Source organism: Martes martes, assembly GCF_963455335.1.
Source record: "Martes martes genome assembly, chromosome: 4".
NCBI lineage: Eukaryota > Metazoa > Chordata > Mammalia > Carnivora > Mustelidae > Martes > Martes martes.
The window spans coordinates 137,187,849-137,206,823 of record NC_137891.1 but is presented as its reverse complement, the minus strand read 5'-3'; the positions used below and the strand labels follow the sequence as shown (position 1 = coordinate 137,206,823).

The window sequence follows — 18,975 nt, the reverse complement described above, 5'->3', positions numbered from 1 at the left end:
AATTCTCTTTAAACTTGATTTTTCAAAAATATTTCCTGATTTACTATTTTTAAATATTACATTTGTCTTTGGGTAAAATGGGTAAGAACAGAAATATTTCAATTTAATTTATGAAAATTTGCCAAAACTTTAACAAAATTTGCCAGGGTTTAGTTACTCTGAAATAAGGACTACCCTTTATATGTAGTGATATCATTTCATAAGAAAAATGACTCAGAAGTTTAGAATAGGGAGAGTAAAACTGTATAACTGCATAACCACAAAACAATCAGAAGTGGAATTTAACAAATTTCCTATAACTGGACTTTGTAAAAATTCTTCCATGTTACTAAGTATATTTGGAAAGTTAAAATTTTGCATTGACTCTAATTAAAGCATTTAATCTCAAAACTTAGAATATTAAAAACTAAAGTTTTAATGCAGGATTTCTCCATGTTGGTAATATTACATTTTCGCCACGTAATTTCTTGTCATGGGGGCTGTTCTGTATATCAAAGGGTTTTTTCCTTGGCATTGACCCAAAAGATGTCCTCATAGTCATGACAACCAAAAATGTCTCCAGATACTGCCAAATGTCCCCTGGGGGAAGTAAAATTATCCCCAATTAAAAGCCATGGTTAGTTAATTTATCTCCATTTTAATCTGTCACAAAGTTAGTATACACTTTTTCTTAGAAACTATACGGTCTACGGAAAGAAAGAGAGAAAATTATGGAACCCACATGTTCCCATATATATGAGAGAGAACTTAAGAGCAAATAAAGAAGCAACAGAGGAAGATAAAATCTTTGAAACTCTTGACAGTTATCCAAGAAAAATTAAATTTTTGATTCAGAGTCCAGGATGATGCTATTTCTGAGTAAAAATTGTAGTTTCATGTTCCACCAGAAAGTAAGTGTTGTAACTGGTAAAAAGAATTTATTTACAATGGCATGTGAAAACATCATTTTTTTAAAAACTGAAAGAGTGTTCACTTAGGCAGCAATATAGTAATATTGGAAAGGTACAGAAAAGATTAGCATACCTCCCATGCAAGGATGACATGCAAATTCGTGAAACACTCCATTTAAAAAAAAACTGGAATAAATGAAATCTTACTTTTTTCTATAGTACTCCCTGGTACTCTTTGCTCATGATCTTTAGAAGCTATACTTGCTTTAGTATTTGATTCAAGCATAGACTGTTTTGTTGGTAAAGATGAAAGCTCCATAGCATTATAAGAATCATACATATCCCAAGTACTGGACATTACACCTAAATAAAGAGACAGAAAGGTAAAAATTATTTTAAATCAAATTCTAATAAATTAGCTTATACATAACTAGTTATAGCAAGATCTAAGATAAGAACATCTATTGCTTAAGAAATGAATACTATTTTTTTACAATAGCAGAAAGTAAAGATAAAAAAAAATAAATCATGAAAACAGGTTGAGATCCTTAGCTATCACACTTTTTGCATCTACATATACATTAGTGTTTTAATGATAACTCCAAATTATCCTCACCATCCTTTCTGATTCCCACACCTCTCACCCCTCCATCCCAAGCTGATTGTGCATAATCTCATCCGTCTGTCAGTATAGGTCTTGCTTGATATGGACCTGGACAACCACGTCACAATAAGGATTTAATATTCTTTTATATTCTATAGAACTTTTAATTTATAATCATCTAATTCCATTTTTATCACAAAAAATCTCTTATATGCTTATGTGAAAAGATTATACTTGTTGGGAAATTGGTTGACTCTTCTCAAGAAACTTGTACAGTAATATGGTTATTACCTTCCCTTTTTAAAAATTTTTGTTTGCACTAGCTATAATTTTTTCAAATGAGCAACTATAACAATGGTCTCCAAAGACATAAATTTTATTTATCTGCAAATTAAAAAAAAAGTTCCAACCCTTTTCATTATTGATATAACAATGAAATTTCATGTAGCAATTATTTTATCAGTGACCATGTAATAAAATATTCCTATGTGCTAAACTTACGAAAGTTTAAAGTACAGTAATTTAATAATTCTTTTCTCTAAAAATCAAAACAAGACCTGGATATAATAAATGCAACTACTTCATTGTTATGACTTTTATTTTCATAAAATAAAATGAAGGAGCTTTGGATTTCACAATGTTTTCAATTAGTGAGAATGTTAACTCACAGTTCATAATAACATTTCTATTTTATTGAACTTATTTTAATAATATCTAACAAAGTTATACACAGAATAAATACCTCATCTATTTTGCTGAATTGAAAAGGGTACAATTTCCATGTTCATAAAGTAAAAGACCATAAAAAGAAATTATGTCTTTGAATAATGAATTACCTAACCTTCTTTTTCATACTTTAACTGAAAGTTTAGTAATTTGAGTATATAGGAATATACTGTTACATTGTCAGCAATAATTGCTACATAAATAAATGTACATGTTATAAATGAGCAACATAAAATGTTAGGGTGATTTAAAGTTGTTTCTTGTTTGAAAATAAATAACATTGGTAATTTCAGTTTGGGTACCATCATGACGTTTATACATTTGAATAAATTAACCTAAGAAATAAAAAAATCTCATACCACATGCCATAATATTATGTAAAAAATGAAACAATAAATAACAGTGATTGCTTTTTGTTCATTTTTGGGGGGATGGAGTTTTTAAAGTTTTTATTTAAATTCCAGTTAGTTAACATACAGTGTAATATTAGTTTCAAGTGTACAATTTAGTAATTCAACACTTCCATACAACACCTGGTGCTCATCACAAAAGTGCATTCCTTAATCCCCATCACCTGTTTAACCCATTCTCCCACACATCTCCCCTCTGATAATCAGTTTGTTCTCAGAGTTGAGTCTGTTTCTTGAAAAAAAAACAATTGAATGACTGTGACTTTCCAATTTTATACTGGTATATTCTACTAAGGAAAGTTTTAACTAGTATCAGAATGACGTATTCCCAACTATACCTGTGTTTTGAGCATTTTGGAATCCAGGATATGTCAAAATAGTTTTTACCCATTTTAAAATATTGTTTCTATCTACTGGTTTAATTCAGACTATAAAAAGAGAGCAATTAGCCATATAACATTTATAGAAAAATAATTTTACTTGTTAGATGAATAAAAATATATGCTATTAAAAAGGAAGAAAAGATAACTATGACTTGTATTTCCATCACCCAGAGATAATAACTGATAACATTCCAGTGTATGTCCTTCCAGATTCACATATTAACAAATACATAAGTGTATTTTTTAATAAAAATGAGCTTATATCACTTGTTTTTATAAAAAAACACTTTATTGTATTATAATATACATATAAAACAAGATGACTTTATGAAATCTATAGTTGTAGGATTTAACTATAGTTGTAGGATTTAACTATATTTTTAAAATTTAACTAGGAATACTAATACATTTATTGAATTACCTATTGATTTGAAATGCCACTTTTAGCATAAATTACTATATGTATACTGTTGGATGGAAATTTTTTTCCTCACTTTCTATGCATCGTCACAGTGAACTTCAACTAAATTAACACCTTGGTCTTTCTATGTCCCTCATTCACTCATTACCAGAGAAAAAGTGACTAATCCTACAGGAGAGTTTAGGAGAAGGAATTGTGCTCAGACAATTTTGAATTCTTTTGTTAAGTCTGTTCAGTGGCAGAAAGCATGCTTTCTGCTCCATTCTCACTCCTAAAAAAGGAGATCTCTGCTTGTCTAGCTGTGCCATTTATGGCTGGTAAGATCTGTTCTGGAAGGAAGAAATGGCAAGTCCACTGAGCTGCAGATTTGAAGCTACATTTTTTTCAATTATCTTTATCAGTAATAAAGGTAATATTTGATTTCTGGCTGACTCCTGAATCTCTTTCAGTTTCATTCCAAATCAGGCAAAGAAGACATGAGGTTTTTTTTACTGATCCATAAGACTTTATTTTTTTAATAAATGGTTTATTGATATTACACTACAAAGAATGACAAAATTATACTATCTGTATTTCTAGACTTACTGGCCACCCTATAGAAAGCATCTTTGGAATAGAAAAAAAGTTTTAAGAATTTGTTTTTCCCATAATCATAAAGCTGCCATACTCAGTCGAGGCACAGCTAGTGCAACATTTTCCTCAACCCACAGGCTTCAGTCCCTTTACCAACTGTAATAGGCTTGGGTCACTCACAGGAGAAAAACACTGTCAGCATCAATATTTAGCAGCATTTCATTTTTTTTATGTCTTGAATAAAATACTATACTTTTAGGGCAGTAATTTCAAATGGTCTTATTACTTCTTTACACAAAATATGACCTAATATTTAATTGGTTAGTATTGACATTTTTAACATAAACTTTTTTTTTTTAAATAGGTTTGTTTATTTATTTATTAGAGAGAGAGTGAGAGTGAGAGAGATCACAGAGGGAGAGGGAGAAGCAGACTCCTCACTAAGCAGGGAGCCTGATGTGGGGCTTGATCCCAGGACCATGACCTGAGCCAAAGGCAGATGCTTAATTGACTGAGCCACCCAGGCACCCCTAAACTTTCATTATTTTAAATAAAAATTTTTCTGTGAAATACATATCATTCACAGAAGAGTGTATAACACATATATATATAGTATAAAGAATTACTACCATGTACTCACCAGTCAGGTAAGAAATAGAACATCTCCAGGTGCTTAGAAGTCCTGGACACTCTTTGCTCTAGCCTTCTTCCTTCCAGCTCCCTCCAACAGAAGCACATCCACTTTCCCTAAGTTTTGGATAGGTCATTCTCTTGCTTTGTTCTAAGGTTTTTCTCCTGTGGTAGATGTTGGTGCCCTGCCCATATCTGCTATGCATTACCTGTGACTAGCCAACCTCCAACTCCAGCATCTATATTGCTTTGTTTGGGGCCATTTTTGGCTGCAAAGACCACTCTGATGTCCACAAATTTGGCTAGAAGTGCCAGCAAACTAACAGGCCAATTACCTTCAAACAGTGATTTAGAAAGTTAGAACACAATGAAATAACTCTGACTCCCAAAATTCTCTGGCAGTATTGAACTCCAGTTACCCAAAGAGGTAATTGGTTAGATAGCATATACTTTGCTGGCTGCCTACCCTTTCTTGTTTCACTTACTAACTCCCCTACTAATGCTTCCTAGGATTACCTCCAAAATAAACAATGGGCACTCAGAACCTTTTTTAAGAGGTTTCTTCTTGGAAAGCTTGTGAAGTTCAGAACCACAGGCATGGAAGGCTCTCTGACATATGCATACCTACACAATATATTGTCTAGTTTTAAAAATTGGATAGCAAACATTATCACAGATGCATAAAAAAATAACAAAATAATCATTATTAGATGAAGACTACTAAAGGAGGACTTTCAGGAGAAGATCATAAGAACAGTCTGTGTCATACTCTGACTTCAGCTTCCCTGAGACTTTACAAGAGCCACTAATGAAGAAATCACATGGTGAGACCATAAATACCTCCCTGGAAACACAGAACGTAATCCACTGAGGGCACCTGACCAAGCTAGGCATTGAATGTCCAATGAAAGTATGGTCAGGTAAGTGGGATGCTCTGTATTTTCTGTTTACTGTGGCTTCTCTGCTGCTCTCAGGGTAAAACAAAATATTTGTGCAATGAAGTGAATTTCCTCAACTTATCTAAGAGGGCCACTGGAAAGGAGAGCAGAACTATATTAACAATGGTAAAAGCAAGCTAGATATGAAAAAGAATTGGCAGATTCAGCTGAGCATTCTGTAGAAGTTAAGAAGATGGGACTTGGTTTTCAGTTCCACAGAATGGAGTTTGGAGGTTACCGCTCTGTCCTAAGAACAAGTGAAAAATTAAACAGTATGAAAAATCAACAACTTTTCTTTGGATCTGAAAGAAAGGTAAGAACATAGGGCAAACCACTGCCCCCAAGAATGGGTAGATGGACAAATGAATACAGGGAGTCATGGCTTATTGGAGCAGACCCAGGAGTGGAAACCACTGTGGCAACCAGTGCCAAGATAGGAAATCTGAACTAAAATTGATGAATTGCTGGAGGCTCATTGTTTGTCTCACAAGTCTGAGAGTTAAAAAACTGTACAGGGTCTCAGTCACAGGGAAGTGGCCAATTTTGTGAGCTTTATCTCCAGGAGCTTGACCAAATTCCCAGAATATTTTTAAAAATCCCCTTGTGGTTCTGGCAGAGGGAGGGAAAAAGGAACCATTGTGGAATATGCTAGAATACTCTGTTCTTTTTTTTTTTTTTTAAGATTTTATTTATTTACTTGACAGAGAAGATAGAGCACAAGTAGGCAGAGCAGCAGGCAGAAGGAGAGGGAGAAGCAGGCTCTCCGCTGAGCAGAGAGCCCGACGGAGGGCTCAATCCCAGGACCCTGCAATCATGACCCGAGCCGAAGGGAGCCACTTAACCAACTGAGCCACCCAGGCGCCCCTAGAATACTCTGTTCTTAACAAGGACTGCCTTCAATAGAAACTAACCAGAGGACAACCTGCTAGGGTATTATCAGACTATAACTGACCTGGGGAAAGGGCAATACCAAATACCAGTACCTTTGAGCCATTTTGTCCCACCTAATGGGAGGGATGACGAAGAAAACAAACACTTGTGAAGTTCAGAATCCAGAGACCCAGGCATACTAAAAGACTGAGACCAAATCAAAGAACTATTGAATGCTTGCCTCCTCCACATATTACCACCATATTACTATAAATGGCTCTTATTAAAAACACAGTAAATAACAAGTGCTGGGGAGGATGTGGAATAAAGGAAAATTTTGTGCACTGTTGATGGGAATGTAAATTGTTGCAGCCACTATAGAAAAGAGCATGGAATTTCCTCAAAAAATTAAAATATAAATATCATATGATCCAGCAATCTTGCTTCTGGGTATTTATCTGAAGAAAACAAAAGCACTAACTCAGAAAGATACCTGTACCCCCATGTTCATTGCAGTATTAATTATATAGCCAAGATATGAAAGCAACTTAAATGACCCTTCATAGATAAACACATAAATAAAATGTCACACACACACACACACACGCACTCACTGAAATATTATTCAGTCATAAAAAGAAGGATATCTTGCCACTTGCAACAACAGGGGTGGGCCTTGAAGGCATTATGCTAACTGAAATAAGTCAAACCAAAAAAAAGCAAATATAGTATGATCTCACTTATATGTGGAATCTAAAAAAACAAGCAAAAAAAAAAACAACAGAAAGCAAGAAAAATCCCAAGTTTATGAATACAGAGAACAGATTGATGACTGCCAGAGGACATGGAATGGAGAGTGGGTGAAATGGGTTAAAAATTACAAACTTCCGGTACTAAAATAAATAATCTGTTTTATAAGCCTGAAACTAATATAATGTTACATATCAATTATATCTCAATTAAAAATTAAATTTAACTTAAAAGAATTAGAGCAAGAAATCAGTGAAACTGAAAACAAGGAGCCAACAGGGAAAATCAATGAAACCCAAAACTGGTTATTTGAAAAGATCAATAAAATCAATAAACCTCTAACTGGAATAACTATTTATGCTGGAATTTAGCTGGAATTTATGCTATTTAGACTTTCTTTTAATAAAAAAGCTTTTTTTAAATAAAAAATAGCATAAATGAAAGAGGGGACATTACTACAGATCCCATGGATGTTAGAAGGATAACAAAGGAATACTGTGAAAATTATATGCTCACAAATTTAATAACCTTGATGAAATTCAGGATTAATTCCTTGAAAGGCACAATCTGCCAAAACATACACAAGAAGAAATAGACAATCTGAATAAGCCTATATCAATTAAAGAAATTGAATTTAAAAAAAAGAAATGGAATCAATAATAAATTCCCAAAAGAGAAAATACCAGGCTCAGATGGATTCACTGCTAAATTCTATCAGTAATTTAAGGAAAACCTTATACCAAATTTCTATAGTCTCTGTCAGAGGATAGAAACAGAGGGAATACTTTCTAGCTCATTCTTTGAGGCCAACATTGAATGCCCAAAAGCAGACAAAAACATTACAAAAAAAAAAAGGTAGATAGATAACTCTTGAAGAACACAGATGCAAAATCTTTAATAAAATATTAGAAATCAAGTCCAACAATGTGTAAAAAGAATTAAACGCCAAGTGAAATTTATCCCAGGTATGCACAACTAGTTCAACTCTCAAAAATTAAGTAATACCATCTATCACAGCAATATTCTAGAGAAGAAATATATATGACCATATCAATAAATTCAGAAAAAAGCATTTGACAAAATCTAATACCCATTCATGATAAAAACTTTCAGTAAACTAGGAATAGAAGGGAACTTCCTCAACTTGATCAAAACATCTACAAAAAAGCTACAGCTAACATACTTAATGGTGAGAAACTAGAAGCCTTCTCACTAAGATCAGGAATCAGGCAAGGATATCCCCTCTCATCACGCCTTCTCAACATCATATTGGAAGTCCAGGTTAATGCAATAAGACAAGAAAAGGATATAACATACAGATTGAGAAGGGAGAAATTAAACTGTCTTTGTTTACAGATGACATGTTAATGTATATAGAAAATCTTAAAGAATGGACAAAAACTCCTAGAACTAACAAGTGATTAAAGAAAGGATGTTGCAGGACACAAGAGAAATACATAAAAGCCAATAAAAATTCCTTTCCTAAATGCTGGCAATGAACAAATGGAATTTGAAATTCAAAACAATACAATTTACATTAGTGCCCCAGAAATTAAATAGTTAGCTATAAACCTAACAAAAATATGTACAAAATCTATACAAGAAAAACCACAAAAGCTTTAATGTACAAAATCATTCATGTAATGGAGAGACATTCTCTGTTCATGTTTAAGAAGACTCAATATTGTCAAAATATTAGGTATTCCCAAATTGATCTACAGATCAACGTAACCTCAATTAAAATCCCAGCAAGTTATATGGTGAATATAAACACGCTGATTCTAAGTTAATATGGAGAGACAAAAGACTCAGAATAGCCAATAAATATTGAAGAAGAACAAAGTTGGAGGACTAACACTACTGAACTTGAAGACTTACTATAAAGCTACAACAATCAAGATAATGTGATATTGGTGAACAAATAGACAAATAGTTCAATGGAATAGAATAAAGGCCAGAAATAGACCCACATCAATATAGTCAATTGATCTTTGACAAAGAAGCAAATACAATGGACCAAAGATAAGTCTTTTCAACAAGTGGTGCTGGAACAACAGGACATCGACATGCAAAAAATGAATCTAGACACAGATCTTATATCCCTCACAAAAATTAACTCAAAGTTGAATATAGACCTAAAGATTAAATGTGAAACTATGAAAATCCTAGAGGATAACATAGAAGAATATCTAGATGACCCTACGTATAAAGATGACTTTTTAGATACAAGATGAAAGGTATGATTCCTAAGCAAAAACTGATAAGCTAAACTTCATTAAAATTAAAAATGTTTGTTCTGTGAAAGGCAATGTCAAGAGAATAACAAGACCAGCCACATACTAGAAGAAAACATTTGCTAATGCTACATCTGATAAAGTACTGTTGTCCAAAATATACATGTATTTCTTAAAACTCAACAACAGGGGCGCCTGGGTGGTTCAATCATTAAGCGTCTGACTTGGGCTCAGGTCATGATCCCAGGGTCCTGGGATTGAGCCCCGCATCAGGCTCCCTGCTCAAAGGGAAGCCTGCTTCTCCCTCTCCCATTCCCCCTGCTTGTGTTCCCTCTCTCACTGTGTCTCTCTCTGTCAAATAAATAAATAAAATCTTAAAAAACAAAACTAAACTAAAACTCAACAAGAAGAAAAGACAACCTAATTTAAAATGGGCCAGAGAGCTTAACAGATACTTCACCAAAGATATACAGATGGCAAATATTATATGAAAATATGCTCCACATCATATGTCATCAAGGAAATACAAATTAGAACAACAATGGGATGCCACCACACACCTATTAGAACGGCCAAAATCTGGGACACTGACAACACAAAATGTTGGTGAGGACATGGAACACCAGGAACCCTCTATTATTGCTGACAGAAATGCCAAATGGTACAACCACTTTGGAAGAAACTGGCTGTTCCTTAACGAAACTAAAAATACATTACCATACGATTCAGCAATATGTTCCTTGGTATTTACCCAAAGAAACTGAAAGCTTATTATGTCTACACAAAAACCTGCCATAGATGTTTATATCACCGTTATTGATAATGGCAAAAACTTAGAAGCAATCAAGATACACTTCAGTGGGTGAATAGATTCGATTTTGTCCTCTCCAGAGAGAAACTTCTGACATCTTTTAGAGTATAAGAGAGGACTTTGCTCAAAGCATGTATCTGTATTTGATTCCTTTTTGTGACTGAATAACATTTCATTGAATGTATTTTACACATTATGTTTATCCATTCATCCACCGATGGACATCTTGGCTGTTTCTACTTTTCAATTATGATAAATACTGCTGTCATGAATATGTGTGTACCTGTATTTGATTACCTGTTTTCAGTTCTCTGGAGGGGACATATATATCTCTCTTGGGGGGGGGATATATTTCAGTTGTCTGGAGACATACATATCTTTATATATTTTTGTATATTTATATAAATTTATAAATACATTTATATATATTTCAATTCTCTGAAGATAGATATATATATATATATAAATAAATAGGTGTGCAATGACATCATATATATTTTGGGGGGGCATATAATAATTCTATTTAATTCTTTGAGAAACCACCAAACTGTTTTTCTTGGAGCCTGCACCATTTTGCATTCCCACTGGCTGTGTATGATGGCTCCAATTTCTCAACATCCTTGTTAACACCTTATTTTCCATTTTTAATCATAGTCATCTTAATGGGTGAGAAAAGGTAACTTGTGGTTTTGATTTGAATTTCTGTAATGATTAATTGAACATTTTCATGTGTTTAATGATTAATTGAACATTTTCATGTGTTTGTTGGCAATACGTATATCTTCTTTAAAGAAATGTTTAAGTCCAATGCCCATTTTAAATTTTTAATTAAATTTACTTAATTTTTAATTTTTAATTGGGTTGCTTATCTCTTTGTTTTTGGATTATTAGTATTCCTTCTATAGTCTGGATACTGGAACTTTATGAGTGATAGGGTTTGCAAATATTTCCTCCCATTATGTAGGTTGTACTTTCACTTTTTGAATAATGTTTTTTTATGTACAAAGGTTTTCTTTTTTTTATATATATGTTTTTTAAGATTTTATTTTTATTTATTTGGCAGACAGAGATCAGAAGTAGGCAGAGAGGCAGGCAGAGAGAGGAAAAAGCAGGCTCCCTGCTGAGCAGAGAGCCCAATGCAAGGCTTGATCCCAGGACCCTGGGATTATGACCTGAGCCGAAGGCAGAGGCTTTAACCCACTGAGCCACCCAGGCGCCCCTGTACAAAGGTTTTCTGATGAAGGCCAATTTATCCATTTTTCCTTTGTTCTTTCTGCTTTTAGTGTCATATCTTATCAATGGACAAGAATTCTTCCTAAAAGCAAAGGGCAAAAATATTTACCTCAGTGTTTTCTTCTAAGAGTTTTATCATTTTAGCTCTTATATTTAAGTCACTGTTCCATTTTGAGTTGAGTTTTGTAGATGGTATGAAGTGCAACTTTATTATTTTCATGTGGCTATCCAGTTGTCCCGATGCCATTTGTTGAAAAGATTATTTTTCTTCCATTTAATGGTCTTGGTACCTTTATCAAAAAAATCAGCTGACCATACATGTGCGAGTTTATTTCTGGGCTCTCTATTCTATTCTTCTGCTCTATGTACTTGTTTTTATGCTAGTACAACCCTATTTTGATCACTGTAACTTTATAGCAAGTTTTCAAAACAGGAAGTGTGAAAAGAACTTTGTTCTTTTTCAAGATTGTTTGGCTATTTGGAGGATCCTTTGATATCCATAGAATGATTTATTTTTCTATTTCTGTAAAACATCTTTGGGGGTTTTGATATGTATTATGTTACATCTGCAGATTGGTTTGAGGATTCACATCTTAACATTATATTGTTCAAACCATAAACACAGGATATCTTCACTTACTTAGGACTTCTTCAATTTCTTCAGCAATGTTTTGTAGTTAACAGTATACAAGTCTTTCTCCTTTTTGGTTAGAATTATTCCTAGGTATTTTATTATTCTAGATGCTATTGTAAGTGCAATTATTTTAATTGCCTTTTTGAATTGTTCATTGATAGTGTATAAAAATACAACTGAATTTTGTGTGTTGATTTTGTATCCTGAAACTTAATGAACTTATTTATTATTATATACTTATTTATTTATTTTATTTATTATATATTTATTACTATATATTATATTATATATATATACTAAAATTATTTATTAGCTCTAATAGTTTTTACATGAATTCTTTAGGATTTTGTACACTTAAGATCATGTCATCTGTGAATAAAGGTATTTTTATTTGTTCCTTTCTGACTTAAGTTAGTCTTTTACTTCTTTTTCTTGCTTGATTGCTTACAACTAGAACTTCCAGTATAATGTTGAATGGAAGTTGAGAAAGCAGTCTGGATAGAATACATTTTATCTATTTTATCCTTGTCTTGTTCTTGATCTTATGGGGAAAGCTTCCAGTTCTTTAGCATTGAGTATAACACTAGCTGTGGGGTTTTCATAAATGCCATTTATCAGATTGGGAAAATTCTCTTCTATTCCTAATTTGTTGAGTATTTTTATCATAAGACTATATGTATTACATTCATTGACTTACATATATTGAATTACCTTTGCATTATTGGGATAAATGCACTTAATCATAGCATCTAATCCATTTAATGTGGAGCTAATTTAGTGTACTAGTATTTTATTGAGGATTTTTGCATCCATATTCATAAGGAATAATGGTATTAGTTTTCTTTTCTTATGATGTCTTTGTCTGGCTTTGGTATCAGAGTAATGCTGGCCCTATGATTTGTAAGTGTGCTCTTCCATTTTTTGGAAAATTATTTTTTGAAGGGTTGGTGTTGCTTCTCCTTTAAATGACTGGTAGAATTCACTGGAGAAACCATTTGGTCCTGGAATTTTCTTTTTTTTTCTTTTTTAAGATTTTATTAATTTATTTGAGAGAGTGAAAGAGAGAGACACAGAGAGAGAGCACAAGTGGGGGGAAGGGCAAAGAGAGAGGGACAGCAGACACCCATTCGTGCAGGGAGCCTGATGCAGGGCTCAGTCCCAAGACTCTGAGATCATGACCTGAGCCAGAGTCAGTCGGCTGCTTAACTAACTGAGCCACCCAGGCGCTCCTGGGATTTCCTTTGTCAGGAAGTTTTGATTATTAATCCAGTATCTTTACTTATTATACCTCTGTCCAGATATTATATTTCTTTTTGAGTCAGTTTTCACAAGTTGTGAGTTTCTAGGAATGTGTTCATTTAGTTATCTAATTTATTGACATATGAATGTTCATTTTTTAATAGATTGTATTTCTGTAATGTCAGTAGTTATGTCCCCACTTCCATTTCCCATTTAGTAATTTGAATCTTCTATTCTTTCTTAGTCTAACAAAAATTTTGGCAGTTGTGTTGATCGTTTCAAAGTACCAACTTTTAGTTTCATTGATTTTTTTTTCTCATTTTGCTTATCTCCACTCTAATTTTTATTATTTCCTTCCTTATGCTGGCTTTTGTAGTTTTATCTTCTTTATTTCATTACTTAAGGTGTAAAGTTACTGATTTTTGAATTATTTTTTTATTGAAGTAGAATTGATACATAATGCTACATTAGTTTCAAGTGGAGATCTTTTAAAATATATTTACAGCTATAAATTTCTCTTTAAATACTACTTCCACTACATCTTGTTAAGTATGCTATGTTGTATTTTCATTCTCATTCATCTCGAAATATTTTCTAATTTCCCTTGTGCTTTCATCTTTGATCCCCTGGTTGTTGAAGAGTGTGTTGTTTAATATCCAAATATTTTTAAATTTTCCAGTTTTCCTTTTGTTATACATTATGAGTGTCATTACATTGTGGCAGAAAAGATTTCAATTTTTAAAATTTTATTGCCTGTTGTTTTGTGGCCTAACATAATGGTGTATTTTGGAGAGTTTTCTATGTGAACTTGAGAAAAAAATGTGTATTCTGCCATTTGGGGATGGTGTGTTCTGTGCATGTATGTTATGTCTAGGTTATATTATTATTCAGGTCCTCTTTTTTTAAATTGATAATCTCTCTGGTTGTTCAGCCCATTATTGACAGTGGGGTACTGAAGTCTCAACTCTCATTGTAGAACCGTCTATTTCTTCCTTCAATCCTGTCAATTTTTGCTTCATATATTTGGAGGCTCTTTTGTTAAATACGTATGTTTATAATTGTTATATCTTCTTTATGGTTTGAATCTTTTATCAATATGTAATATTCTTGGGGCACCTGGGTGGCTCAGTGGGTTAAGCCTCTACCTTCGGCTCAGGTTATGACCTCAGGGTCCTGGAATCGAGCCCCACATCAGTCTCTCTGCTTGGCAGGGAGCCTGCTTCCCCCCACCCCCGCCTGCCTCTCTGCCTACTTGTGATCTCTGTCTGTCAAATAAATAAATAAAATCTTAAATATATATACTTAAATACATATATTTAAGATTTTATTCTATTTTATTTAATAATATATTTATATATATTTATATTACAATTATATGATAATTGTAATTATTTGTAATTATATAATTATAATTATATAATAATTGTAATATAATATATACATATATAATTAATATATAAATATAATATAAATATATATTATATATAAATATATAAATTATGTATAAATCTGCTTTCTCATTGGAGAGTTTATCTATTTATTCAAAGTAATTATTGTTCAGGAAGGACTTCTGCCATTTTTGTCTTCTTCATGTCATGTCTTTGTTCCTCAATTCTTCCATTACTGTCTTTGTGTTTACTTTATTTTTTAATAGTGTTTTGCTTTGATTCCTAATTTTCTTTTTTGAAATTTTTAATTTATTTTCTTGGTGATTACTTTAGAGATTACAAGCAATTTCTTAAAAATTTAATGATCTATTGTGAATTACTACTACCTTATTTCAGTAGTATACAGGAACTCCTATACAGCTCCATCACACTCACTTTATGTTGATGGCACAAATTACATCTTTATACACTGTGTGCCTATTAGTATAGATTTATAATTATTGTTTTATGTATTTATTTTAAATTATATTGCAAAAAATAGAGGAGAGACAAACCAAAATTATAATACTGCTTTTGTATTTATCTATGTAGCTACTTTTACAAATGTCCTTTGTTCCTTCATGTCTTCAGGTTACTGTCTGGTGTCCTTTCATTTCTGCCTGAAGGACTCCCTTTAGTATTTCTCATAAGGCTACTCTATTAGTGCTGAATTGCCTTAGCTTTTGTTATCTGGGGAAATCTTAATTTCTCCTTCATGGAAATATATTTAATCTTAATTATTTTATGTAATTTCTCCATCATTAGAATTATTTGAAGGATATAGAATTCTTGGTTGACAGTTTTCTCTTTCATCTCTTTAAGTATGGCTTCCCAATGATCTCTGGACTCCATGGTTTCTGCTGAGAAATTGGGTGTAATCCTACTGAGGATTCCTTGTATGTAATAAGTCCCTTTTCTTTTGCTGCTTTCAAATTCCTTTTTAACACTTAATTATAAGATCTTTTTGTTTATCGTTTTTGGAGTTTGTTGAGCATCTCAGACATGCAGATTCATGACTTTTGTCGAATTTTGGAAGTTTTTTGGCAATTATTTCCTCAAATGTTTTTTGTTTCCTTTTATCTTTTTTTTCTTCTACCATTCTGAAATTCCCTTTATGTTTATGTTGGTATGCTTGGTGGGGCTCCATAGGTCCTTTGAGCTGTGTTCATTTTTCTTATTCTTCTCTCTTTTTGCTCCTCAGACTGGATTATGTTTACTGACCTGTCTTTTAAGAATTGCTGATTTTTTTCTGCCTGCTCAAATCTGCTCTTCACAACTCTAGTGAGTTTTTCCATTTCAGTTATTGTACTTTTAATCTCTAGAATTTGTTTGGTTTCTTTTTACTCCTATTCTTTATTTGTTTGTACATCATTCTGGTTTGCTTTAGCTTTTTGTCCAGTTTCCTTTAGCCTTATCAGAATATATAACACAATTGATAAAAAGTTTTTGGCTGATAAATGCAATGTCTGTATTTCCACAGGGAGTTTCTGTTGATTTCTTATTTAAACAGGCTATACTTTCTTATTTCTTTCTATCCTTTGTAATTTTTTTTTTTTTTTTGAGAACTGAACATTTTGAATATAATAATGTGGCAACTCTGGAAATCAGATTCTTCTTGGTCCTTGGGTTTTGTTTTTGTAGTTTTCTGTGAGTCCTAGTTGTTTGTTTGCTTAGTGGTTCCTAAGCTATTTTTATAAAGACTGTATTCTTTGTTCCGTATCATCTTAGAAGTGTTTGCTTTTTGGCTTTTGGTCAGCAGGTGTCCTGAAAGAGACTTCCTTGAACATCTGAATTTCTCTCCCCATCAGAAAAAAAAGGAGAGCAAAGAGAAAAGAAAAAGAGAAACAAAACAAAACAAAAAAACAAAGGGGAAAAAAACTCCCAGTCTTTGTAGATTGAGTCTGTGTTAAGGTGTTCCTTTAATGCTTAGCCAGAATGTTTACAACTATGCCTTAGCCTTCACTTCCTGCTTGTACTGAGCCTAGAGATCAGCCAGAGGTGAAAGATTAGGATCTTTTCAAGTCTTTTCTGAGCATGCATCCTGCCCTAGGCATGCACAGGACTCTCTAAATTTCCCTGTATATGCAAGCCTTTTTCAATATCTTAATTTCCTAAAGAAACTCCCTCCCTAGCTTTTTCTCTCAGGTTTTAGTGTGTTTCTTGTTTGACTCCATTGTATTCTCTTGTCTCTAAGAGAGCTGAGCTGTTCATTTGCCTTTCAGTATTTGTGGAGAATGCAGTATGCACAGCTGCTTTACCACCTGAGACAGTGCTGAATTTAAAAATAATAATAATAATAAGACAAGTGCTCTGTGTCAGTCCTTCAGGTAGCTCCTAGACAGGTTGAAACAGAGAAATCAACTCCGTTAAGAATAAAGTCTGCTCTGTTCCTTCTGGAACCAGAGTCCAGGGTCTCAAACTGGGACAGCAGACTGCTGTCTTTAATACCACCACCACATTTGTAAGGGGAGTATGGCAAGAGTGAGTACAGATGCCAAAAGCTTTCCTACTAATTATAAGTTGCTTTTTTAAAAATTTAGTACTTGCTTAGAAGTTTGTCTATTTTAATCTTTCAGAAGAACTAGCTTATAGTTTTGCTGAACAACAAAGGCCATTAAAAATTAAAAACTTTCTTTTAATTACTTTTGGCCCTACTTCACAGATTGTTGGCTATGCAGGGTTGTTAATTTATAAACACTGAAAGACAGTAAGTGTAATAAAGGACACAGCCTCTAGAACCAGACTGTCTGAGGGTATTACTGTGTACCGTAATAGCTGAGTGACTTCAGCAAGTTGGCTAACTTCTCTTTGCTTGTTTCTTCCTCCAAAAGGGAAAGTAACAATAGTACCTATCTCATAGGGTTGTGGTGAGAATTAAACCAGTTAATATAAGTGAAAGGCCTAGAATAGCACCTGGCACATTTTAAATGTTATTAGTTATGGTTGATACTCTGTACTAGTAAGCAGACAGTTTCTTCAAACATTTCATAAACATTTGAAGAGTATAAAATTCTATAATAGAGTTTCTCTAAAAATCAAAATTGATAATTATGTCATCTAAATCTTTTATATTTGTATTTATTACTCATTATTTGTCAAATTCTAAAAGCTATAGATTACAGTACCCAGCTATTATTGTGATTTGGCCAAAGTATTTCTATTTTTGCTTTGTATGTTTCAACATTAATTTGTTAATTGACAGACTCAAAGAATGTACATTAAAATATGGTCATTTATCAAGCAGAATAAAATATAAATTACCTTTGTCTTCCTTTATGATTTTGTCACATTGAACCTCTTTATTCTTTGGAGCTCCGTTAATAGTCTGCATCATCCTTTCAACATATAAGTCATTGCCTAGTCTATTTCTACAAAGGGTCTCATAAATCCTGTTTCTCCGACTATAAAAAATAAAGTATATTTACTCATTAATAAAAATTATTACCACAGATCTTACTTCTTTATATTATGCTTTCTCTTTAAAATTACCTTCTTTAATGTGGATTGCACCAAACATGAAGTGAGAGTTTAAAAAACCCTTTAAGGAAAGACTGCACTAAACCACCTCCAAAGGATTCTATTTATTATACCTCCCAGCCTCCCTACTACTGTCAGTGCCCACCAACAGTATGCTAGCACTATTTCCAGATAGGTTTTAAGAACTTTGTTGTAAACACTGAAAACTATACATTTCCCTTAAGGTACCACTTTTGTGTCATCCTGTAGGTTTTCTTTTCATAATTATTTAATTCTGAGTATTTCTTAAATTTCTATTATGATTTCTTCTTTGATTCATGAGGAATTTAGAAAATGTGCTTTGTAACTTCCAAATGTATATGTGAATATGTATCTGTGTTTTTATTGAGATTTATGTTATTAATTTTTAACTTAATTCCATTTGTGGCCAGAGAATTTAGTTTGTATGGTACTATTTCTTTGAAATTTTTGAAACCTTGATTCATGGCCTTCTGCATGGATGATTTTTATAAATGTTCCATGGGTGCTTGAAAAGAGTGTATGTTCTCTAATTGTTGAATGAAGAATTGTGATCATTAAATTATGTTTCTGGTTCAAATTTTCAATATTTATGTGAATTTTTTATCTGGTTGAAATAAAGTAATTAAAAGAGGCATATTTAAATCTCCTACTTTAGTAGGATACTTATCAAGTTCTTAATTTCTGCCTCATATATGTTGAGGTTA

The 18,975-nt window shown here is 32.7% G+C and overlaps 1 protein-coding gene across 1 annotated transcript in view; it reads right to left on the bottom strand.

Annotated features, from left to right (window-relative positions):
- Positions 1 to 18,975, bottom strand: part of DNAI4 (dynein axonemal intermediate chain 4) — a gene marked incomplete at its 5' end in the record, with an annotated part of 76,511 nt that overhangs the window by 36,121 nt on the left and 21,415 nt on the right. The window contains 2 exon segments of the mRNA XM_080800291.1: positions 1,098 to 1,253; positions 18,035 to 18,174. Coding sequence (XP_080656417.1) covers positions 1,098 to 1,253; positions 18,035 to 18,174 — 296 coding nt within the window.